Source organism: Coregonus lavaretus (assembly GCF_964263955.1).
Source record: "Coregonus lavaretus genome assembly, chromosome: 2".
NCBI lineage: Eukaryota > Metazoa > Chordata > Actinopteri > Salmoniformes > Salmonidae > Coregonus > Coregonus lavaretus.
In genome coordinates, this window is record NC_139989.1 from 76,614,985 (window position 1) to 76,641,281 (window position 26,297).

Below are 26,297 nucleotides of genomic sequence, written 5' to 3' on the forward strand. Positions count from 1 at the left end.
TATAGTATTAAATAGCGTTTTGATTATTTTGTTGTTATTTTATTATATGTATAATTGCAAAACAGAACACTTGATAAATAAGACACATTTGTTTTATTTTTCAAATGTGGTTTGAATTGAGTGACCTAGTAACCTCTGTGTGAAGGTCCAGCAATTGGCATGGGGCAGGTTTGAGACTGATCTAATACACTTTATTTCTCAGCTGCCTCACCAATGTCTGTATGTGAATTAATAACTTTTAATTGCTAAATATTTCCAATAGAAGGCAGCATAAGACCACGAAGCATCAGTTATAGGCTACAAGCAGCAATATGATTGACATAAAATAGCATATATAAATATATAATATAATTGGTTATTTAGCAGACGCTCTTATCCAGAGCGACTTACAGGAGCAATTAGGGTTAAGTGCCTTGCTCAAGGGCACATCGACAGATTTTTCACCTAGTCGGCTCGGGGATTAGAACCAGCAACCTTTCGGTTACTGGCACAACGCTCTTAACCACTAAGCTACCTGCCGCCCGCATGCAACCAAATACTATGTGTCCCATGATTTTCTGAAATGGTCACTCATTACTTTAGTTAGCTATATATCTCGTATTAGGCCTGTGATGCTTTTGGAAGAGCAATTAAATAGTGACTATAGCAGGTGTTGAACCCCTGGTAAATAATCACTAGTCAGATGCTCCAACCTCAACCCTAGTATACATGCATTATGAAATATCTAATATTGCGATTAAACAACCTCGGAATAGAAAAGACAAGAGTGCGTCTTCCAGCCCACCAATAAATTACATCATGCAACCCTTGCGGTTAGCAAATGTACCTCAACATGCCCCTCGCTTGTGCTAGAAGGCAGAGTGCTCGCTGCTAGTTGATGAATCTGACAATGAATGTACTAGGAAAATACATTTTTCTCGACCAGAGGTGACTAAATTAATGTTCAGGCTTATTGATAATCATTATAGTAATGAAGTATAATTTCAAAACATGAGTATAAAAACAGGTAATAATAAACATGAATCATCATTATATTATTTCACAGAAATCTGTTAAATGCTTTTTCAGTCGTTCCTCTTGCGTTAGCAGTGTGGAAAGGAACAGTAAAATGCATGTGCAGGAGTTTTCCTGTGAGGAGGAGTGGTGGTGTATCCAGGGAGAAAACTAAACTAACCTTCTGAAATGTCATTCGTGATCTTATGCCTCCATCTTTTGGAATTATTTAGTAACTGCAGTAGTACTGAATAAAGTATATCCTTACTAAAGTAGTAATTACTCAGAATTGCAAAATATGACATTTTCAAGTTCATTTTACCACTTACGACCATAACATAACAATTTATAGCAGAACAAACAATGAAACTGACATAAACCAAAAACACCATACATTTAGTTAACTATATGTATATACTATTTATTTAGATGGGTGACATTATCTGCCAAAGTAACACCACTGTAGATAAAGAAGAGCTCTCCAGTAGGTGAACCAAAACTTTCAAAGACCATTTTCTCAAAATTGAGGTTACAAGTTTATCATCTTTCAAAGCAGAATTACTTTCCCATTGTTCCTCAACTGTAGTGTATGATATACCTTTTTCTAGCTGAGTCTCTACTTTTATCCAATGTCAAAAACACAAATGTCAAATTTTGCTACATAAAATTGAGCTGATCGGTCACATTTGACTATGTAAAACTTAGCAGTACTACTGAGGCAGATATATATTATTACTGTGTAAAACCTAGCAATAATACTTATTTCTCTGAGAGTGAGACAGATATATATTATTACCTTGTAAAACCTAGCAGTACTACTTATTTCTCTGAGAGTGAGGCAGATATATATATATTATTACTGTGTAAAACCTAGCAGTACTACTTATTTCTCTGAGAGTGAGGCAGATATATTATTACTGTGTAAAACCTAGCAGTACTACTTATTTCTCTGAGAGTGAGGCAGATATATAGCATTGTGCAAAAAAACATGATTATTTGTCTCTCTGAAGTGAAACCATCAAGTGATAGATTTTAAACAAATACATGTCTGTCATCGAACAACCCCATGCCATGATTAGATAGTGAAAAAACAAACCAATCTCTTTAATAATTTCTTTAAACAATAAAAGCTAATTGACCAACATTTCTGAAAATGGATATATAGCGTTTTGGAATGAAACTCTTCTTATGTTTCCCCATCTGAGCTCAGAGTAGATGAGAGACGTAATGTTTGTCTCTGTTGTGTTGAAGCCCAATCAAGCAGGAGAGACCAGCCTCCCCTGTACCCAGCTGTGTGTCCATGAAGAGTGACCTGTCTATGCATCAACCTATACAGTTTAGAGAGGGAGACTTTTCTACTGAACAAAGGTAAGAAGAACTCATGGGTCATGGTCAGTGAGTTAAACAACACTGTCTCTAGTCATTTCTCCTCTCCCATTTTCCCATTTCTTTTTGTTGTTTTCATAATCCATATGCTAAATATTTTTTCCATTTTCATAGTCCTGAAACAATATTAAACAAACACAACATTCCCTGTGTGTGTGTGTGTCTGTCAGTGAGTGTGTGTGTGTGTGTGTGTGTGTGTGTGTGTGTGTGTGCACTCCCTGGATGAGGCGATGTAATCTCTATCCTGATTGCCTAGTCACTTTTACCCCTACCTACATGTACATATTTCCTAAATTACCTCAACTACCTGGTACCCCTGCACGTTGACTCAGTACTGGTACTCCTTGTATATAGTCTAGTTATTAACTCAACTTCCTGGTACCCCTGCACATTGACTCAGTACTGGTACTCCTTGTATATAGTCTAGTTATTACCTCAACTACCTGGTACCCCTGCACATTGACTCAGTACTGGTACTCCTTGTATATAGTCTAGTTATTACATCAACTACCTGGTACCCCTGCACATTGACTCAGTACTGGTACTCCTTGTATATAGTCTAGTTATTACCTCAACTACCTGGTACCCCTGCACGTTGACTCAGTACTGGTACTCCTTGTATATAGTCTAGTTATTACCTCAACTACCTGGTACCCCTGCACATTGACTCAGTACTGGTACTCCTCATATATAGTCTAGTTATTACATCAACTACCTGGTACCCCTGCACATTGACTCAGTACTGGTACTCCTTATATATAGTCTAGTTATTACCTCAACTACCTGGTACCCCTGCACATTGACTCAGTACTGGTACTCCTTGTATATAGTCTAGTTATTACCTCAACTACCTGGTACCCTGCACATTGACTCAGTACTGGTACTCCTTGTATATAGTCTAGTTATTACCTCAATTACCTGGTACCCTGCACATTGACTCAGTACTGGTACTCCTTGTATATAGTCTAGTTATTACCTCAACTACCTGGTACCCTGCACATTGACTCAGTACTGGTACTCCTTGTATATAGTCTAGTTATTACCTCAACTACCTGGTACCCTGCACATTGACTCAGTACTGGTACTCCTTGTATATAGTCTAGTTATTACCTCAACTACCTGGTACCCTGCACATTGACTCAGTACTGGTACTCCTGGTATATAGTCTAGTTATTACCTCAACTACCTGGTACCCTGCACATTGACTCAGTACTGGTACTCCTTGTATATAGTCTAGTTATTACCTCAACTACCTGGTACCCCTGCACATTGACTCAGTACTGGTACTCCTTGTATATAGTCTAGTTATTACCTCAACTTCCTGGTACCCCTGCACATTGACTCAGTACTGGTACTCCTTGTATATAGTCTAGTTATTACCTCAACTTCCTGGTACCCCTGCACATTGACTCAGTACTGGTACTCCTTGTATATAGTCTACTTATTACATCAACTACCTGGTACCCCTGCACATTGACTCAGTACTGGTACTCCTTGTATATAGTCTAGTTATTACCTCAACTACCTTGTACCCCTGCACATTGACTCAGTAATGGTACTCCTTGTATATAGTCTAGTTATTACCTCAACTACCTGGTACACCTGGACATTGACTCAGTACTGGTACTCCTTGTATATAGTCTAGTTATTACCTCAACTACCTGGTACCCCTGCACATTGACTGAGTACTGGTACTCCTTGTATATAGTCTAGTTATTACCTCAACTACCTGGTACCCTGCACATTGACTCAGTACTGGTACTCCTTGTATATAGTCTAGTTATTACATCAACTACCTGGTACCCCTGCACATTGACTCAGTACTGGTACTCCTTGTATATAGTCTAGTTATTACCTCAACTTCCTGGTACCCCTGCACATTGACTCAGTACTGGTACTCCTTGTATATAGTCTACTTATTACATCAACTACCTGGTACCCCTGCACATTGACTCAGTACTGGTACTCCTTGTATATAGTCTAGTTATTACCTCAACTACCTGGTACCCCTGCACATTGACTGAGTACTGGTACTCCTTGTATATAGTCTAGTTATTACCTCAACTACCTGGTACCCTGCACATTGACTCAGTACTGGTACTCCTTGTATATAGTCTAGTTATTACCTCAACTACCTGGTACCCTGCACATTGACTCAGTACTGGTACTCCTTATATATAGTCTAGTTATTACCTCAACTACCTGGTACCCTGCACATTGACTCAGTACTAGTACTCCTTGTATATAGTCTAGTTATTACATCAACTACCTGGTACCCCTGCACATTGACTCAGTACTGGTACTCCTTGTATATAGTCTAGTTATTACCTCAACTACCTGGTACCCCTGCACATTGACTCAGTACTGGTACTCCTTGTATATAGTCTAGTTATTACCTCAACTACCTGGTACCCCTGCACATTGACTCAGTACTGGTACTCCTTATAGGCTCATTACTACCTCAACTACCTGGTACCCTGGACATTGACTCAGTACTGGTACTCCTTGTATATAGTCTAGTTATTACATCAACTACCTGGTACCCCTGCACATTGACTCAGTACTGGTACTCCTTGTATATAGTCTAGTTATTACCTCAACTACCTGGTAACCTGCACATTGATTCAGTACTGGTACTCCTTGTATATATTCTAGTTATTACCTCAACTACCTGGTACCCTGCACATTGACTCAGTACTGGTACTCCTTGGATATAGTCTAGTTATTACCTCATCTTCCTGATACCCCTGCACATTGACTCAGTACTGGTACTCCTTGTATATAGTCTAGTTATTACCTCAACTACCTGGTACCCTGCACATTGACTCAGTACTGGTACTCCTGGTATATAGTCTAGTTATTACCTCAACTACCTGGTACCCTGCACATTGACTCAGTACTGGTACTCCTTGTATATAGTCTAGTTATTACCTCAACTACCTGGTACCCCTGCACATTGACTCAGTACTGGTACTCCTTGTATATAGTCTAGTTATTACCTCAACTACCTGGTACCCCTGCACGTTGACTCAGTACTGGTACTCCTTGTATATAGTCTAGTTATTACCTCAACTACCTGGTACCCCTGCACATTGACTCAGTACTGGTACTCCTTATATATAGTCTAGTTATTACATCAACTACCTGGTACCCCTGCACATTGACTCAGTACTGGTACTCCTTATATATAGTCTAGTTATTACCTCAACTACCTGGTACCCCTGCACATTGACTCAGTACTGGTACTCCTTGTATATAGTCTAGTTATTACCTCAACTACCTGGTACCCTGCACATTGACTCAGTACTGGTACTCCTTGTATATAGTCTAGTTATTACCTCAATTACCTGGTACCCTGCACATTGACTCAGTACTGGTACTCCTTGTATATAGTCTAGTTATTACCTCAACTACCTGGTACCCTGCACATTGACTCAGTACTGGTACTCCTTGTATATAGTCTAGTTATTACCTCAACTACCTGGTACCCTGCACATTGACTCAGTACTGGTACTCCTTGTATATAGTCTAGTTATTACATCAACTACCTGGTACCCCTGCACATTGACTCAGTACTGGTACTCCTTGTATGTAGTCTAGTTATTACATCAACTACCTGGTACCCCTGCACATTGACTCAGTACTGGTACTCCTTGTATATAGTCTAGTTATTACCTCAACTACCTGGTACCCCTGCACATTGACTCAGTACTGGTACTCCTTGTATATAGTCTAGTTATTACCTCAACTACCTGGTACCCCTGCACATTGACTCAGTACTGGTACTCCTTATAGGCTCATTACTACCTCAACTACCTGGTACCCTGCACGTTGACTCAGTACTGGTACTCCTTGTATATAGTCTAGTTATTACATCAACTACCTGGTACCCCTGCACATTGACTCAGTACTGGTACTCCTTGTATATAGTCTAGTTATTACCTCAACTACCTGGTACCCTGCACATTGACTCAGTACTGGTACTCCTTGTATATAGTCTAGTTATTACATCAACTACCTGGTACCCTGCACATTGACTCAGTACTGGTACTCCTTGTATATAGTCTAGTTATTACCTCAACTACCTGGTACACTGGACATTGACTCAGTACTGGTACTCCTTGTATATAGTCTAGTTATTACCTCAATTACCTGGTACCCCTGCACATTGACTGAGTACTGGTACTCCTTGTATATAGTCTAGTTATTACCTCAACTACCTGGTACCCCTGTACATTGACTCAGTACTGGTACTCCTTGTATATAGTCTAGTTATTACCTCAACTATCTGGTACCCCTGCACATTGACTCAGTACTGGTACTCCTTGTATATAGTCTAGTTATTACCTCAACTACCTGGTACCCTGCACATTGACTCAGTACTGGTACTCCTTGTATATAGTCTAGTTATTACATCAACTACCTGGTACCCCTGCACATTGACTCAGTACTGGTACTCCTTGTATATAGTCTAGTTATTACCTCAACTACCTGGTACCCCTGCACATTGACTCAGTACTGGTACTCCTTGTATATAGTCTAGTTATTACCTCAACTACCTGGTACCCCTGCACATTGACTCAGTACTGGTACTCCTTGTATATAGTCTAGTTATTACCTCAACTTCCTGGTACCCCTGCACATTGACTCAGTACTGGTACTCCTTGTATATAGTCTAGTTATTACCTCAACTACCTGGTACCCTGCACATTGACTCAGTACTGGTACTCCTTGTATATAGTCTAGTTATTACCTCAACTACCTGGTACCCTGCACATTGACTCAGTACTGGTACTCCTTATATATAGTCTAGTTATTACCTCAACTACCTGGTACCCTGCACATTGACTCAGTACTGGTACTCCTTTTATATAGTCTAGTTATTACATCAACTACCTGGTACCCCTGCACATTGACTCAGTACTGGTACTCCTTGTATATAGTCTAGTTATTACATCAACTACCTGGTACCCCTGCACATTGACTCAGTACTGGTACTCCTTGTATATAGTCTAGTTATTACCTCAACTACCTGGTACCCCTGCACATTGACTCAGTACTGGTACTCCTTGTATATAGTCTAGTTATTACCTCAACTACCTGGTACCCCTGCACATTGACTCAGTACTGGTACTCCTTGTATATAGTCTAGTTATTAAATCAAATCAAATCAAATCAAATTTTATTGGTCACATGCGCCGAATACAACAGGTGCAGACATTACAGTGAAATGCTTACTTACAGCCCTTAACCAACAGTGCATTTATTTTAAACAAAAAAGTAAGAATAAAACAACAACAAAAAAGTGTTGAGAAAAAAGAGCAGAAGTAAAAAATAAAGTGACAGTAGGGAGGCTATATATACAATAGAATAAAGTGACAGTAGGGAGGCTATATATACAGGGGGGTACCGTTGCATAGTCAATGTGCGGGGGCACCGGCTAGTTGAGGTAGTTGAGGTAATATGTACATGTGGGTAGAGTTAAAGTGACTATGCATAAATACTTAACAGAGTAGCAGCAGCGTAAAAAGGATGGGGTGGGGGGGCAGTGCAAATAGTCCGGGTAGCCATGATTAGCTGTTCAGGAGTCTTATGGCTTGGGGGTAGAAGCTGTTGAGAAGTCTTTTGGACCTAGACTTGGCACTCCGGTACCGCTTGCCGTGCGGTAGCAGAGAGAACAGTCTATGACTAGGGTGACTGGAGTCTTTGACAATTTTGAGGGCCTTCCTCTGACACCGCCTGGTATAGAGGTCCTGGATGGCAGGGAGCTTTGCCCCAGTGATGTACTGGGCCGTACGCACTACCCTCTGTAGTGCCTTGCGGTCAGAGGCCAGGCAGTTGCCATACCAGGCGGTGATGCAACCAGTCAGGATGCTCTCGATGGTGCAGCTGTAGAATTTTTTGAGGATCTGAGGACCCATGCCAAATCTTTTTAGTCTCCTGAGGGGGAATAGGCTTTGTCGTGCCCTCTTCACGACTGTCTTGGTGTGTTTGGACCATGATAGTTCGTTGGTGATGTGGACACCAAGGAACTTGAAGCTCTCAACCTATTACATCAACTACCTGGTACCCTGCACATTGACTCAGTACTGGTACTCCTTGGATATAGTCTAGTTATTACCTCAACTTCCTGGTACCCCTGCACATTGACTCAGTACTGGTACTCCTTGTATATAGTCTAGTTATTACCTCAACTACCTGGTACCCTGCACATTGACTCAGTACTGGTACTCCTGGTATATAGTCTAGTTATTACCTCAACTACCTGGTACCCTGCACATTGACTCAGTACTGGTACTCCTTGTATATAGTCTAGTTATTACCTCAACTACCTGGTACCCCTGCACATTGACTCAGTACTGGTACTCCTTGTATATAGTCTAGTTTTTACCTCAACTTCCTGGTACCCTTGCACATTGACTCAGTACTGGTACTCCTTGTATATAGTCTAGTTATTACCTCAACTACCTGGTACCCTGCACATTGACTCAATACTGGTACTCCTTGTATATAGTCTAGTTATTACATCAACTACCTGGTACCCCTGCACATTGACTCAGTACTGGTACTCCTTGTATATAGTCTAGTTATTACCTCAACTACCTGGTACCCCTGGACATTGATTCAGTACTGGTACTCCTTGTATATAGTCTAGTTATTACCTCAACTACCTGGTACCCCTGCACATTGACTCAGTACTGGTACTCCTTGTATATAGTCTAGTTATTACCTCAACTACCTGGTACCCCTGCACATTGACTCAGTACTGGTACTCCTTGTATATAGTCTAGTTATTACCTCAACTACCTGGTACCCCTGCACATTGACTCAGTACTGGTACTCCTTGTATATAGTCTAGTTATTACCTCAACTTCCTGGTACCCCTGCACATTGACTCAGTACTGGTACTCCTTGTATATAGTCTAGTTATTACCTCAACTACCTGGTACCCTGCACATTGACTCAGTACTGGTACTCCTTGTATATAGTCTAGTTATTACCTCAACTACCTGGTACCCTGCACATTGACTCAGTACTGGTACTCCTTATATATAGTCTAGTTATTACCTCAACTACCTGGTACCCTGCACATTGACTCAGTACTGGTACTCCTTGTATATAGTCTAGTTATTACATCAACTACCTGGTACCCCTGCACATTGACTCAGTACTGGTACTCCTTGTATATAGTCTAGTTATTACATCAACTACCTGGTACCCCTGCACATTGACTCAGTACTGGTACTCCTTGTATATAGTCTAGTTATTACCTCAACTACCTGGTACCCCTGCACATTGACTCAGTACTGGTACTCCTTGTATATAGTCTAGTTATTACCTCAACTACCTGGTACCCCTGCACATTGACTCAGTACTGGTACTCCTTGTATATAGTCTAGTTATTACATCAACTACCTGGTACCCTGCACATTGACTCAGTACTGGTACTCCTTGGATATAGTCTAGTTATTACCTCAACTTCCTGGTACCCCTGCACATTGACTCAGTACTGGTACTCCTTGTATATAGTCTAGTTATTACCTCAACTACCTGGTACCCTGCACATTGACTCAGTACTGGTACTCCTGGTATATAGTCTAGTTATTACCTCAACTACCTGGTACCCTGCACATTGACTCAGTACTGGTACTCCTTGTATATAGTCTAGTTATTACCTCAACTACCTGGTACCCCTGCACATTGACTCAGTACTGGTACTCCTTGTATATAGTCTAGTTTTTACCTCAACTTCCTGGTACCCTTGCACATTGACTCAGTACTGGTACTCCTTGTATATAGTATAGTTATTACCTCAACTACCTGGTACCCTGCACATTGACTCAATACTGGTACTCCTTGTATATAGTCTAGTTATTACATCAACTACCTGGTACCCCTGCACATTGACTCAGTACTGGTACTCCTTGTATATAGTCTAGTTATTACCTCAACTACCTGGTACCCCTGGACATTGATTCAGTACTGGTACTCCTTGTATATAGTCTAGTTATTACCTCAACTACCTGGTACCCTGCACATTGACTCAGTACTGGTACTCCTTGTATATAGTCTAGTTATTACATCAACTACCTGGTACCCCTGCACATTGACTCAGTACTGGTACTCCTTGTATATAGTCTAGTTATTACCTCAACTACCTGGTACCCCTGCACATTGACTCAGTACTGGTACTCTTTGTATATAGTCTAGTTATTACCTCAACTACCTGGTACCCCTGCACATTGACTCAGTACTGGTACTCCTTGTATATAGTCTAGTTATTACCTCAACTACCTGGTACCCTGCACATTGACTCAATACTGGTACTCCTTGTATATAGTCTAGTAATTACATCAACTACCTGGTACCCCTGCACATTGACTCAGTACTGGTACTCCTTGTATATAGTCTAGTTATTACCTCAACTACCTGGTACCCCTGGACATTGATTCAGTACTGGTACTCCTTGTATATAGTCTAGTTATTACCTCAACTACCTGGTACCCCTGCACATTGACTCAGTACTGGTACTCCTTGTATATAGTCTAGTTATTACCTCAACTACCTGGTACCCTGCACATTGACTCAGTACTGGTACTCCTTGTATATAGTCTAGTTATTACATCAACTACCTGGTACCCCTGCACATTGACTCAGTACTGGTACTCCTTGTATATAGTCTAGTTATTACCTCAACTACCTGGTACCCCTGCACATTGACTCAGTACTGGTACTCCTTGTATATAGTCTAGTTATTACCTCAACTACCTGGTACCCCTGCACATTGACTCAGTACGGGTACTCCTTGTATATAGTCTAGTTATTACCTCAACTTCCTGGTACCCCTGCACATTGACTCAGTACTGGTACTCCTTGTATATAGTCTAGTTATTACCTCAACTACCTGGTACCCTGCACATTGACTCAGTACTGGTACTCCTTGTATATAGTCTAGTTATTACCTCAACTACCTGGTACCCTGCACATTGACTCAGTACTGGTACTCCTTATATATAGTCTAGTTATTACCTCAACTACCTGGTACCCTGCACATTGACTCAGTACTGGTACTCCTTGTATATAGTCTAGTTATTACATCAACTACCTGGTACCCCTGCACATTGACTCAGTACTGGTACTCCTTGTATATAGTCTAGTTATTACATCAACTACCTGGTACCCCTGCACATTGACTCAGTACTGGTACTCCTTGTATATAGTCTAGTTATTACCTCAACTACCTGGTACACCTGCACATTGACTCAGTACTGGTACTCCTTGTATATAGTCTAGTTATTACCTCAACTACCTGGTACCCCTGCACATTGACTCAGTACTGGTACTCCTTGTATATAGTCTAGTTATTACATCAACTACCTGGTACCCTGCACATTGACTCAGTACTGGTACTCCTTGGATATAGTCTAGTTATTACCTCAACTTCCTGGTACCCCTGCACATTGACTCAGTACTGGTACTCCTTGTATATAGTCTAGTTATTACCTCAACTACCTGGTACCCTGCACATTGACTCAGTACTGGTACTCCTGGTATATAGTCTAGTTATTACCTCAACTACCTGGTACCCTGCACATTGACTCAGTACTGGTACTCCTTGTATATAGTCTAGTTATTACCTCAACTACCTGGTACCCCTGCACATTGACTCAGTACTGGTACTCCTTGTATATAGTCTAGTTTTTACCTCAACTTCCTGGTACCCTTGCACATTGACTCAGTACTGGTACTCCTTGTATATAGTCTAGTTATTACCTCAACTACCTGGTACCCTGCACATTGACTCAATACTGGTACTCCTTGTATATAGTCTAGTTATTACATCAACTACCTGGTACCCCTGCACATTGACTCAGTACTGGTACTCCTTGTATATAGTCTAGTTATTACCTCAACTACCTGGTACCCCTGGACATTGATTCAGTACTGGTACTCCTTGTATATAGTCTAGTTATTACCTCAACTACCTGGTACCCTGCACATTGACTCAGTACTGGTACTCCTTGTATATAGTCTAGTTATTACATCAACTACCTGGTACCCCTGCACATTGACTCAGTACTGGTACTCCTTGTATATAGTCTAGTTATTACCTCAACTACCTGGTACCCCTGCACATTGACTCAGTACTGGTACTCCTTGTATATAGTCTAGTTATTACCTCAACTACCTGGTACCCCTGCACATTGACTCAGTACTGGTACTCCTTGTATATAGTCTAGTTATTACCTCAACTACCTGGTACCCTGCACATTGACTCAATACTGGTACTCCTTGTATATAGTCTAGTTATTACATCAACTACCTGGTACCCCTGCACATTGACTCAGTACTGGTACTCCTTGTATATAGTCTAGTTATTACCTCAACTACCTGGTACCCCTGGACATTGATTCAGTACTGGTACTCCTTGTATATAGTCTAGTTATTACCTCAACTACCTGGTACCCCTGCACATTGACTCAGTACTGGTACTCCTTGTATATAGTCTAGTTATTACCTCAACTACCTGGTACCCTGCACATTGACTCAGTACTGGTACTCCTTGTATATAGTCTAGTTATTACATCAACTACCTGGTACCCCTGCACATTGACTCAGTACTGGTACTCCTTGTATATAGTCTAGTTATTACCTCAACTACCTGGTACCCCTGCACATTGACTCAGTACTGGTACTCCTTGTATATAGTCTAGTTATTACCTCAACTACCTGGTACCCCTGCACATTGACTCAGTACTGGTACTCCTTGTATATAGTCTAGTTATTACCTCAACTTCCTGGTACCCCTGCACATTGACTCAGTACTGGTACTCCTTGTATATAGTCTAGTTATTACCTCAACTACCTGGTACCCTGCACATTGACTCAGTACTGGTACTCCTTGTATATAGTCTAGTTATTACCTCAACTACCTGGTACCCTGCACATTGACTCAGTACTGGTACTCCTTATATATAGTCTAGTTATTACCTCAACTACCTGGTACCCCTGCACATTGACTCAGTACTGGTACTCCTTATAGCCTCATTATTGTTATTTTATTATGTTACTATTTCCTTTTTTTATTTAGCTAATGTTTGTGACTTTTTAACTCTGCATTGTTGGGAAAGGGCTCGTAAGTAAGCATTTCACGGTAAAGTGTACCACTGTTGTATTCGGCGCATGTGAGAAATACAATTTGATTTGATTTGAAGCTCATGCGCAGAAATACGTCATTGGGTCTAATGGTCGTCTTGTGCCGAACTGCACATGTGCTGGATGTCAAATCAAAGGCACTCCTTCCATATAAAGTTGTTTATGACTAACATGAAAATGTGTCCGTTTGTTTAACTACTTAAGACAGAACATTTTCAAAATTAACAACTAAGGAAGTGATTTTTACCTCTCATTGACTTCTCAAACCCCAAACCCTGGCCTGGTCTGCTTCATATGCGTTCCCAGAAGACATTTTGTACATCAGCAGTTGTCACAAAGTGCTTATATAGAAACCCAGTCTAAAACCCCAAAGAGCAAGCAATGCAGATGTAGAAGCACGGTGGCTAGGAAAAACTCCCTAGAAAGGCAGGAACCTAGGAAGAAACCTAGAGAGGAACCAGGCTCTGAGGGGTGGCCAGTCCTCTTCTGGCTGTGCTGGGGGGAGATTATAAGAGGATATGGCCATTAAGTTCAGATCGTTCTTCAAGATTTTCAAATGTTCATAGATGACCAGCAGGGTCAAATAATAATCACTGTGGTTATTGAGGGTGCAACACGTTAGCACCTCAGGAGTAAATGTCAGTTGGCTTTTCATAGCCGAGCATTCAGAGGTCGAGACAGCAGGAGTGGTAGAGAGAGAGAAGGACAGGGGGAGAGAGAGAGAGAGGGTCGAAACAGCAGGTTCGGGACAAGGTCACACGTCCGGTGAACAGGTCAGAGTTCCATATCCGCAGGCAGACCAGTAGAAACTGGATCAGCAGCATGACAAGGTATCACGTCCGGTGGAGCATGTGTCGATACTGATAGGATCGAAAGAAAGGGAGCGCTGCTCTCGGATCAGTTTTCTCCATTAAATCTTATCTTATAATTAGTTCACAATACTGATGACAGATTAGCTCCTAGAGAGATATTACCACCTACGGCTGCAAATATTGAGGCTGCTAATTCTAAATCACAGATTTGGCACATCATTGTTCACATGTTAGCCTACACATCATGAAATATATTGAGACAAATTACAGACCGTAGTCTACAAGTAGCAAAATAGAACTCAATTGATTGAACATTAAATGTATTTCAATTTGATTGAAATAGGCCTATAGCCTACTGTTTATATTTTAATGCAGTCATCTTGGTGTTCATTTGAAACAAATGTTATACGTCCCTTGTTTGAATCAATTGCAAAGACATTGGCAACTTTGTATTTGTACTCAACTTTGTTCTGAATTTATCTGCGGTCACAAAGAGACGGATAAACCATGTGATTCTATGTTTACTGGAGATCTTCTGTGTATAAAGTCATGCGGAAGGGCAAAAAAGCATCTATGATGCTAATAGGAAGATTCTAACAATGAACTTAGCCTTAAGATGCTTTTGGGAAACCAGTCCTGGATAAGAACATCTGCTAAATGACTAAAATGTAAAATGTAAATGTTTTACATGCAGATCTCATATTACTGTATTGAAGGTTGTACATGTGTACAGTACTTTATTACAAATGTGGTTATTTGTTACATTTATTACTGTGTAAAACCTAGCAATACTTCTGATTTCTCTGAGAGTGAGGCAGATATATAGCATTTTACAAAAGAAACACATTATTTGTCTCTGAAATGAAACCATCAAGTGATAGATTTTAAACAAATACATGTCTGTCATTGAACAACCCCATGCCATGATTAGATAGTGAAAAAACACACCAATCTCTTTCATAATTTCTTTAAAGAATATAAGCTAATTTACCAACATTTCTGAAAATTGCGTTTTAGAATGAAACTCTTCATATGTTTCCCCATCTGAGCTCAGAGTAGATGAGAGATGTAATGTTTGTCTCTGTTGTGTTGAAGTCCAATCAAGAAGGAGAGACCAGCCTCCCCTGTACCCAGCTGTGTGTCCATGAAGAGTGACCGGTCTATGAAACAACCTATAGAGTTTAGAGAGGGACACTTTTCTAGTGAACAAAGGTAAGAAGAACTCATGGGTCATGGTCAGTGAGTTAAACAACACTGTCTCTAGTCATTTCTCCTCTCCCATTTTCCCATTTCTTTTTGTTGTTTTCATAATCCATAGGCTAATCCTTTTTTCCATTTTCATAGTCCTGAAACAATATTAAACTAACACAACATTCCCTCCCTCCCTGTGTGTGTGTGTGTGTGTGTGTGTGTGTGTGTGTGTGTGTGTGTGTGTGTGTGTGTGTGTGTGTGTGTGTGTGTGTGTGTGTGTGTGTGTGTGCACTCCCTGGATGAGGAGATGTAATCTCATGTTTTGTCCACAGAAACCAACAGGAGAGATCAGAGTCAGAGATTCTCAGTGGTCAGTCTTCCCAGAGTCATCAAACAGACCTGGCCTCCATATTCAGTGTATGTGGTCCTGTTATGTACATTTGTTTTTGTTTACATCAAGTAAAGTTGATCTGTCAATCATTCATTCATGTGTTAATGAGAAAGCATTTAGTCTCTTGCTTAACTTATTTACTTGATTTATTTCAGTTGCTTGAAGAGAATATTATGACATTTGTGAAGAACGAGCTGAAGATGTTCAAGAGGATTCTTAGTGCAGAACTCCCAGAAGGCTTTGAGAGTCAGAAGCAGGATAAGGAAGTGGTGGATGCTGAAGATGAGAAGCAGGAGAGCAGTGCCAGAGAGGGGGCTCTGAAGATCACACTGCACGTCCTGAGGAAAATGAACCAGAAGGAGCTTGCTGACACACTGGAGAAAAGTAAGAGCTGTCTGCCTCATGTTGAATGCTGTTTTATAACAAACATTTAAAATATGTAGCTAAAGTACAGCTAAAGTAGCTGTGTAACTCAGTGATATTGTAGCAGCCTTAACACAACACCTAGTGACCTCATCAAGTAGCAGCAGGGATGTGTTGTGTTGAGAGAGAGAGAGAGAGAGAGAGAGAGAGAGAGAGAGAGAGAGAGAGAGAGAGAGAGAGAGAGAGAGAGAGAGAGAGAGAGAGAGAGAGAGAGAGAGAGAGAGAAGATCATAATAATATAATCAGTCACACCAGTCTGTAATGCATTATGAAAACATTTACACATTTATACAGTCAGTTAAGAGAATAAAGTATTATCATTTAAAATGTTATAACAGTCCTAGAATACTGTAGGCATTAAAACAGACGTAATATTAATATGTTCTGTGTTATTTCTAGATTCAGATGAGCGTGCTGTGATTCTTCAACGTGAACTCAAATCTAATCTAAAGAAGAAGTTTCAATGTGTATTTGAGGGGATCGCTAAACAAGGAAACCCAACACTTCTCAATAAGATCTACACAGAGCTCTACATCACAGAGGGTGGAACAGGAGAGGTCAATAATGAACATGAGCTGAGACAGATTGAGACAACAACCAGGAAACAAGCAAGACCAGAGACTGCAGTCAAATGTAACGACATCTTCAAACCCTTAACTGGACAAGACAAACTTATCAGAACTGTGCTGACAAAGGGAGTCGCTGGCATTGGAAAAACAGTCTCTGTGCAGAAGTTCATTCTGGACTGGGCTGAAGGAAAAGCAAATCAGGATGTCCAATTTGTATTTTCATTCCCTTTCCGGGAGCTGAATTTGATGAAAAAGGAAAAACACACTTTGATTGAACTTCTCAATCACTTCTCAATGGAAACCAAAGAATCAAGAATCTCCAACTACGACAAGTACAAAGTTCTGTTCATCTTTGATGGTCTGGATGAGTGCCGACTGCCCCTAGACTTCCAGAAGAACAAGATATGTTGTGACGTCACAAAGTCAACCTCAGTGGATGTTCTGCTGACAAATCTCATCAAGGGAAATCTGCTTCCCTCTGCTCTCCTCTGGATAACTACCCGACCTGCAGCAGCCAATAAGATCCCTTCAGGGTGTGTTCACCAGGTGACAGAGGTACGAGGGTTCAATGACCCACAGAAGGAGGAGTACTTCAGGAAGAGATTCAGTGATGAGGACCTGGCCAGCAGAATCATCTCACACATAAAGACATCAAGGAGCCTCCACATCATGTGCCACATTCCAGTCTTCTGTTGGATTTCTGCAACAGTCCTTGAACAAATGTTGAGTACAGACAAGACAGAAGAGATGCCCAAGACACTGACTGAGATGTACTCACACCTTGTGGTGTTTCATACCAAACAGAAGAATGAAAAGTATCTTGGGAAAGAAGAGACAGGTCCACACTGGAATAAAGAGAGCATTCTGTCACTGGGAAAACTGGCTTTTCAACAGCTTGTTGAGGGCAATCTGATTTTCTATAAAAAAGACCTGAAAAGGGCTGGCATTGATATTAATGACGCATCAGTGTACTCAGGATTGTGCACACAGATCTTTAAAGAGGAATGTGGGCTGTACCAGGACAAGGTCTACTGCTTCGTGCATCTGAGCATTCAGGAGTTTCTGGCTGCTGTATATGTGTTCCTCTCATTCATCAACAACAATGAGAATCTAATGGCCGAACCTCAATCAACCAGGAACTTTTTTGCACTGTTCAGAGACAAGCCTGAAGTTACTTTGTACAAGAGTGCTGTGGATAAAGCCTTACAAAGTGAGACAGGAAACCTGGACCTTTTCCTCCGCTTCCTTCTGGGCCTCTCACTGGAGTCCAATCAGAAGCACTTACGAGGTCTACTGACAAAGACAAGAAGCAGCTCACAGAGCCATGAAGAAATAGTCAATTACATCAAGGAGAAGATCAGGGAGAATCCCTCTCCAGAGAGGTGCATCAATCTGTTCCACTGTCTGAATGAACTGAATGACCATTCTCTAGTGGAGGAGATCCAAAGCTACCTGAGATCAGGAAGTCTCTCAGAAGAAGAACTGTCACCTGCACAGTGGTCAGCTCTGGTCTTTGTGTTGCTGACTTCAGAAAAGGAGCTGGATGTGTTTGACCTGAAGAAATACTCCAGATCAGAGGAAGGTCTTCTGAGGCTGCTGCCAGTGGTCAAAGCCTCCAGAGCTGCTCTGTGAGTACATAAAATGACATTTAAGTACTAATCATCAGGAAGAAATATTCAGTTTAGAGAAATATATGTATTATTGAAAAACATATTGAATCACTGCATTGATGTTCACATTAGTATAACAATATGACCATACAATTCTAGGAGACAGAAGATGAATCTATATGTTGTTTAAGAGAATAAACCAAATGCATCTGCCATTGTCCTTCTACACTACTGGTGTTAAATTAACAGTGTGTTTGTGAAATCATGATGATCTCTTTGTCAGGCTATCAGGCTGTGGAGTCACAGAGAAAGGCTGTGCTTTTCTGGTCTCAGCTCTGAAGTCAAACCCCTCACATCTGAGAGAGCTGGATCTGAGTAACAATGACCTGAAGGATTCAGGAGTGAAGCTACTCTCTGCTGGACTGAGGAATCCCCACTGTAAACTGGAGACTCTGAGGTCAGTATTCCTGTAGTTGGTCAACAAGTGATAACTGTTCACCAGATCCACATGTGTTTACCAGGCACACATAGTCCACAACATATGTGTTTGGACAGTGAAGCTTACAGTTTTACATTTGGTGCTATGCTCCAGCATTTTGGATTTGAAATTGTTTCATATTAGGCAACAGTACAGAATGTCACTTTTTATTATTATTCCTGTATCACTCAATGACCACACACACACTGGACACACTCTGGACACACACACACACACACACACTGGACACACACACACACACACACACACAAACACACTGGACACACACGCACACACACACACACAAACACACACCCACACACACACTGGACACACCCCCACTGGACACACACACTGGACACACACACACACATACTGGGCACACACACACAAGAACACAATGGACACACACACACACTGGACACACACACACACACACACACACACACACTGGACACACACACACACACACACACACACACACACACACTGGACACACACACACACACACACACACACACACACAAAAACACAATGGACACACACACACTGGACACACACACACACACACACACACACACAAAAACACAATGGACACACACACACTGGACACACACACACACACACACACACACACACTGGACACACACACCCACACACACACACACTGGACACACACACACACTGGACACACACACACACACACACACACACACACACACACACACACACACACACTGGACACACACACACACACCCACACACACACACACTGGACACACACACACTGGACACACACACACACACACACACACACACACACACACACACACACTAGACACACACACACACACCCACACACACACACACTGGACACACACACACTGGACACACAATGATTAATTTAGAAACATGTTATCTATTGTTAATAATGATACATTCATTCATTTATGTACAGTACCAGTCAAAATTTTGGACACACCTACTCATTCAAGGGCTTTTCTTTATTTTTACTATTTTCTACATTGTAAAATAATAGTGAAGACATTAAAACTATGAAATAACACATATGGAATCATGTAGTAACCAAAAAAGTGTTAAACAAATAAAATATAGAATTAGCCACCCTGTGCCTTGATGACAGCTTTGCACACTCTTGGCATTCTCTCAACCAGCTTCACCTGGAATGCTTTTCCAACAGTCTTGAAGGAGTTCCCACATATGCTGAGCACTTGTTGGCTGCTTTTTCTTCCCTCTGCCGTCCGACCCATCCCAAACCATCACAATTGGGTTGAGGTCGGGTGATTATGGAGGCCAGGTCATCTGATGCAGCACTCATTCCCTCTCCTTACACAGTCTGGAAGTGTGTTGGGTCATTGTCCTGTTGAAAAACAAATGATAGTCCCACTAAGCCCAAACCAGATGGGATGGCGTATCACTGCAGAATGCTGTGGTAGCCATGCTGGATAAGTGTGCCTTGAATTCTAAATAAATCACAAACAGTGTCACCAGCAAATCACCCCCCACACCATCACACCTCCTCCTCCATGCTTTACGGTGGGAACTACACATGCCGAGATCATCCGTTCACCCACACCGCTTCTCACAAAGACACGGCGGTTGGAACCAAAAATCGCCCATTTGGACTCCAGACCAATGGACAAATGTCCACCTGTGTAATGTCCATTGCTCGGCCCAAGCAGGTCTCTTCTTATTATTGGTGTCCTTTAGTAGTGATTTCTTTGCAGCAATTCGACCATGAAGGCCTGATTCACACAGTCTCCTCTGAACAGTTGATGTTGAGATGTGTCTGTGACTTGAACTTTGTGATGCATTTATTTGGGCTGCAATTTCTGAGGCTGGTAACTCTAATGAACTTATCCTCTGCAGCAGAGGTAACTCTGGGTCTTCCATTCCTGTGGCGGTCCTCATGAGAGCCAGTTTCATCATAGCGCTTGATGTTTTTTGCGACTGCACTTGAAGAAATGTTCGAAGTTCTTGAAATGTTCCGTATTGACTGGCCGTCATGTCTTAAAGTTATGATGGACTGTCGTTTCTCTTTGCCTATTTGAGCTGTTCTTGCCATAATATGGACTTGGTCTTTTACCAAATAGGGCCATCTTCTTTATACCCCCCTACCTTGTCATAACACAACTGATTGGCTCAAACACATTAAGAAGGAAATAAATTCCACAAATTAACTTTTAAGAAGGCCCACCTGTTAATTGAAATGCATTCCAGGTGACTACCTCATGAAGCTGGTTGAGAGAATGCCAAGAGTGTGCAAAGCTGTCATCAAGGCAAAGGGTGGCTATTTGAAGAATCTCAAATATAAAATAGATTTGGATTAATTTAACACTTTTTTGGTTACTACATGATTCCATATGTGTTATTTCATAGTTTTGATGTCTTCACTATTATTCTGCAATGTAAAAAATTGTAAAAATAAAGAAAAACCCTTGAATGTGTAGGTGTCTCCAAACTTTTGACTGGTACTGTATATATACTGTCACGAACTCTGATGCGGATGTGGTGCGAATCAATAGCAGGACACAGGAGCTCAGTTAATCCAGACTTTACTAGAAAATCCAAAAATCATAACACGGGTCAAACAACCCGGAGGCGAAACATACACAATAGTGCGACGGTAAAACAAAGAGAGTCTAGCAAACAGCACTGCACCAAACGACAGGAAAACAATTACACACAACACATGACAAACAAATGGAACAATATATAGGGTACAAAATCACACTAACAGGGAACAGGTGCACAACAACTAGACAAAACCAAACGAACATCGAAAACATCCAACGGTGGCAGCTAGTACTCCGGGGACGACGAACGCCGAAACCTGCCCGAACAAGGAGGAGGAGCAGCCTCGGCCGAAACCGTGACATATACATATGTATATATGAATAGATATGGCAGGTTTCAGGACTCTGATGTATCTGAAATTGTTGAAAGAATAAATTTTCACACCAAAGAATAGCAGTGTGATTTTTAATATGATTTGACTCTTTGCAGGCTGTCAGGCTGTCTAGTCACAGAGGAAGGCTGTGCTGCTCTGGTCTCAGCTCTGAGGTCAAACCCCTCACACCTGAGAGAGCTGGACCTGAGCTACAATCACCCAGGAGACTCAGGAGTCAGACTGCTCTCTGCTGGACTGGAGGATCCACACTGCAGACTGGAGAAACTCAAGTATGTAGAGGGTTTATGTCAATGTTCATATCAGACATGTTGGAGTTATCAGGCTAGTTAAGACAAACATTCTGACCACCACTTGGACTAAGTTATATAAAGACTGTGTGTGTGTGTGTGTGTGTGTGTGTGTGTATGGGGTCCAGTGTGTGTGTGGGGTCCAGTGTGTGTGTGTGGTCCAGTGTGTGTGTGTGTCCAGTGTGTACACACACTGGACACACACACACACACTGGACACACTGGACACACACACACTCTGGACACAAACACACTCTGGACACACACTTGACAAACACACACACACTGGACACACACACAGATACTGGACACACACACACACACTGGACACACACACACACACACTGGACATACACACACTGGACACACACACACTGGACACACAAACACTCACACACTGGACACACACCCACACACACACTGAACACACACACACACACACACTGGACACACACACACTGGACACACACACAGATTGGACACACACACACACACACACTCACACTGGACACACACACACACACACTGGACACACACATTCACTTGACAAACACACACAAACTGAACACACACACACACACTGGACACGCACACTGGACACAAACTGGACACACAGGACACACACACACTGGACACACACACAGACAAACATTCTTACCACCGCTTGTACAAAGTTATATGCTGAATGTGAGTGTGTGTGTGTGTCCAGTGTGTGTGTGTGTGTGTGTGTGTGTGTCCAGTGTGTGTGTGTGTGTGTGTGTGTGTGTGTTTGTGTGTGTGTGTGTGTGTGTGTGTGAGTTCAGGTGTATTCCTCAATGACTGTCTGTTCTTCTGCTTACCGCTACAGTGTGGAACATGGTGGAGAGAACACAATGAAACCTGGACTTAGAAAATGTGAGTGTTGACTGCTGTGAAGAATATGACTAAGAATAAGTCTTAATTCAAGTGAAGTCAAAGTCAAAGACCACCATCATTACTTACTTGGTCATATTAAATATCAGCTGTAGTTCTACAGAAGCACAAATCAGGGACACCAAAGTTTACAAAGAGTTGCTTTGACAATGTGTGTGTCTGTGTGTGTGTGGTGTGTATGTGTTACTTTAGAAATGTGTGTGTGTGAGTTCATGCATGCATGCATGAAGGTGTGTGTGTGTGTGTGTGTGTGTGTGTCCAGTGTGTGTGTGTGTTCAGGATGTGTGTGTGTGTGTGTGTGTGTGTGTGTGTGTGTGTGTGTGTGTGTGTGTGTGTGTAATTAATGGGAATAAGTGTGTTTTATATTACCATACAGTTTAACATATGATCATTCAACAAATCTCAAGTTACCTTAACTTCTCCTTTTGATACCTAGAAACATCTACATTAAATGAATTAGTGAAAAGTGAGTTAACATTCTAATGTGAATGATGATGATTTCTAATATTGTGTCTGGTTTCATCCATCAGATGTCTGTGATCTCACACTGGACCCAAAAACAGTAAACAGACGTCTCTCTCTGTCTGAGGAGAACAGAAAGGTGATATGGGGGGAAGAGGAGATGCCGTATCGTGATCACCCAGAGAGATTTGAGGTCTATCAACAGGTGCTGTGTAGAGAGGGTCTGACTGGGCGCTGTTACTGGGAGGTAGAGTGGAGTGGGAGAAGGGCTGGTATAGGAGTGGCATATAAAGGAATCGGCAGGAGAGGAGGGGGTTATGACTGTGGGATTGGATACAATGACAAGTCCTGGAGTCTGACCTGCTATGACAACAGTTACTCTGCCTGGCACAATAATAAGTCCACTACCATAGACGTCCCCTCCTCCAGCTCCCACAGAGTAGGAGTGTATCTGGACTGGCCAGCCGGCACTCTGTCCTTCTACAGAGTCTCCTCTGACACACTGACCCACCTGAACACATTCCACTCCACATTCACTGAGCCCCTCTATCCAGGGTTTAGGGTTTGGGATGATGATGGCGCCTCAGTGTCCCTGTAAATAATAACCATGGTAACACTGACACACACACACACACACACACTAGACACACACACACTGACACACTGAACACACACACACTGACACACTGAACACACACACTGACACACTGGACACACACACTGGACACACACATACTGGACACATACACACACACTGGACACACACACTGGACACACACATACTGGACACACACACACACACACTGGACACACAAACACTGGACACACACACACACATTCTGAACACACACACACACTGACACACACTGGACACACAAACACACTTGATACACACACACTGGACACACCCACACACACACACAGGACACACACACTGGACACACACACACACACCTGACACACACACACACACAGGACACACACAGGACACACACACACATACACACACACACACACACACACTGGACACACACACACACTGGACCACACACACGACACACACATACACACACACACACACACACATTGGACACACACACTCACACACACTGGACACACACACACACACCTGACACACACACACACACACACAGGACACATACACAGGACACACACACACACACACCTGACACACACACACACAGGACACACACACACACACACTGGACACACACACACACACTGGACACACACACTCACACTCACTGGACACACACTCACACACACTGGACACACACACACACCTGACACACACACACACACACACACAGGACACACAAACAGGACACACACACCTGACACACACAGACACACACAGGACACACACACACACACACACTGGACACACACACTCACACACACTGGACACACACACACACACACACCTGACACACACACACACACAGGACACACACACACACACCTGTCACACACACACACAGGACACACACACACACTGGACACACACACACACACACACTGGACACACACACACACACACTGGACACACACACTCACACACACTGGACACACACAAGCACACACACACACACACTGGACACACACACATACGCTGGACACACACACACACGACACACACACACATACACACTGGACACACACACACCTGACACACACACACACACAACCAGGACACACACACACACTGGACACACACACACACACTGGACACACACACACCTGACACACACACACTGGACAGACACACACACTGGACACACACACTCACACACACTGGACACACACACACACACTGGACACACACACTGGAAACACACAAACACACACACACACACTGGACACACACACATACGCTGGACACACAAACACACACACTTACACTGGACCCACACACATACACACCTGACACACACACACACACACAGGACACACACACTGGACACACAAACACCTGACACACACACACACACTGGACACACACACTCACACACACTGGACACACACACTGGACACACACACTCACACACACTGGACACACACACACACACTGGACACACACACTGGACACACACACACCTGACACACACACACACTGGACACACACACTCACACACACTGGACACACACACTGGACACACACACACTCACACACTCACACACACTGGACACACACAAACACACACACACTGGACCCACACACATACACACTGGACACACACACACATACACACTGGACACACACACATACGCTGGACACACACACACTGGACACACACACACATACATACTGGACACACACACCTGACACACACACACACACAGGACACACACATTGGACACACACACACACACACACACACACACACTGGATTCACACACTCACACACACTGGACACACACACACACACACACTGGACACACACACTCACACACACTGGACACACACACTGGACACACACACATACGCTGGACACACACACACACACCTGACACACACACACACAGGACACACACACACACCTGACACACACACACACAGGACACACACACACACTGGACACACACACACACACACACACTGGACACACACACACACACTGGACACACACACACACACTGGACACACACACACTGGACACACACAAACACACA

General features: G+C 42.5%; 2 protein-coding genes and 1 long non-coding RNA gene across 3 annotated transcripts in view; 2 read left to right on the plus strand and 1 right to left on the minus strand.

Annotated features, from left to right (window-relative positions):
- Window positions 1–18,810, plus strand: part of LOC311141418 (NLR family CARD domain-containing protein 3-like) — a 78,382-nt gene extending 59,572 nt beyond the window's left edge. The window contains exons 2-6 of the mRNA XM_084176743.1: window positions 2,245–2,361; window positions 15,444–15,560; window positions 15,872–15,956; window positions 16,086–16,314; window positions 16,753–18,810. Coding sequence (XP_084032869.1) covers window positions 2,245–2,361; window positions 15,444–15,560; window positions 15,872–15,956; window positions 16,086–16,314; window positions 16,753–18,554 — 2,350 coding nt within the window. The 3' untranslated portion in view covers window positions 18,555–18,810. The remainder of the gene's footprint in view (window positions 1–2,244; window positions 2,362–15,443; window positions 15,561–15,871; window positions 15,957–16,085; window positions 16,315–16,752) is intronic.
- A 2,924-nt stretch (window positions 18,811–21,734) lies between these two features.
- Window positions 21,735–24,201, plus strand: LOC311140537 (stonustoxin subunit beta-like; the record flags this gene model as incomplete). Its single annotated transcript, XM_084175629.1, has 4 exons — window positions 21,735–21,778; window positions 22,038–22,211; window positions 23,077–23,123; window positions 23,672–24,201. 4 exons carry the CDS (start codon window positions 21,735–21,737, stop codon window positions 24,199–24,201), a joined length of 795 nt encoding a protein of 264 aa, XP_084031755.1.
- A 481-nt stretch (window positions 24,202–24,682) lies between these two features.
- The window catches only part of LOC311142621, a 3,993-nt gene continuing 2,378 nt past the window's right edge, over window positions 24,683–26,297 (minus strand). Inside the window, exons 2-3 of the long non-coding RNA XR_014614352.1 lie at window positions 24,959–25,364; window positions 24,683–24,907 (exon numbers count right to left, since the gene is read on the minus strand). This is a non-coding gene — a long non-coding RNA (uncharacterized lncRNA). The remainder of the gene's footprint in view (window positions 24,908–24,958; window positions 25,365–26,297) is intronic.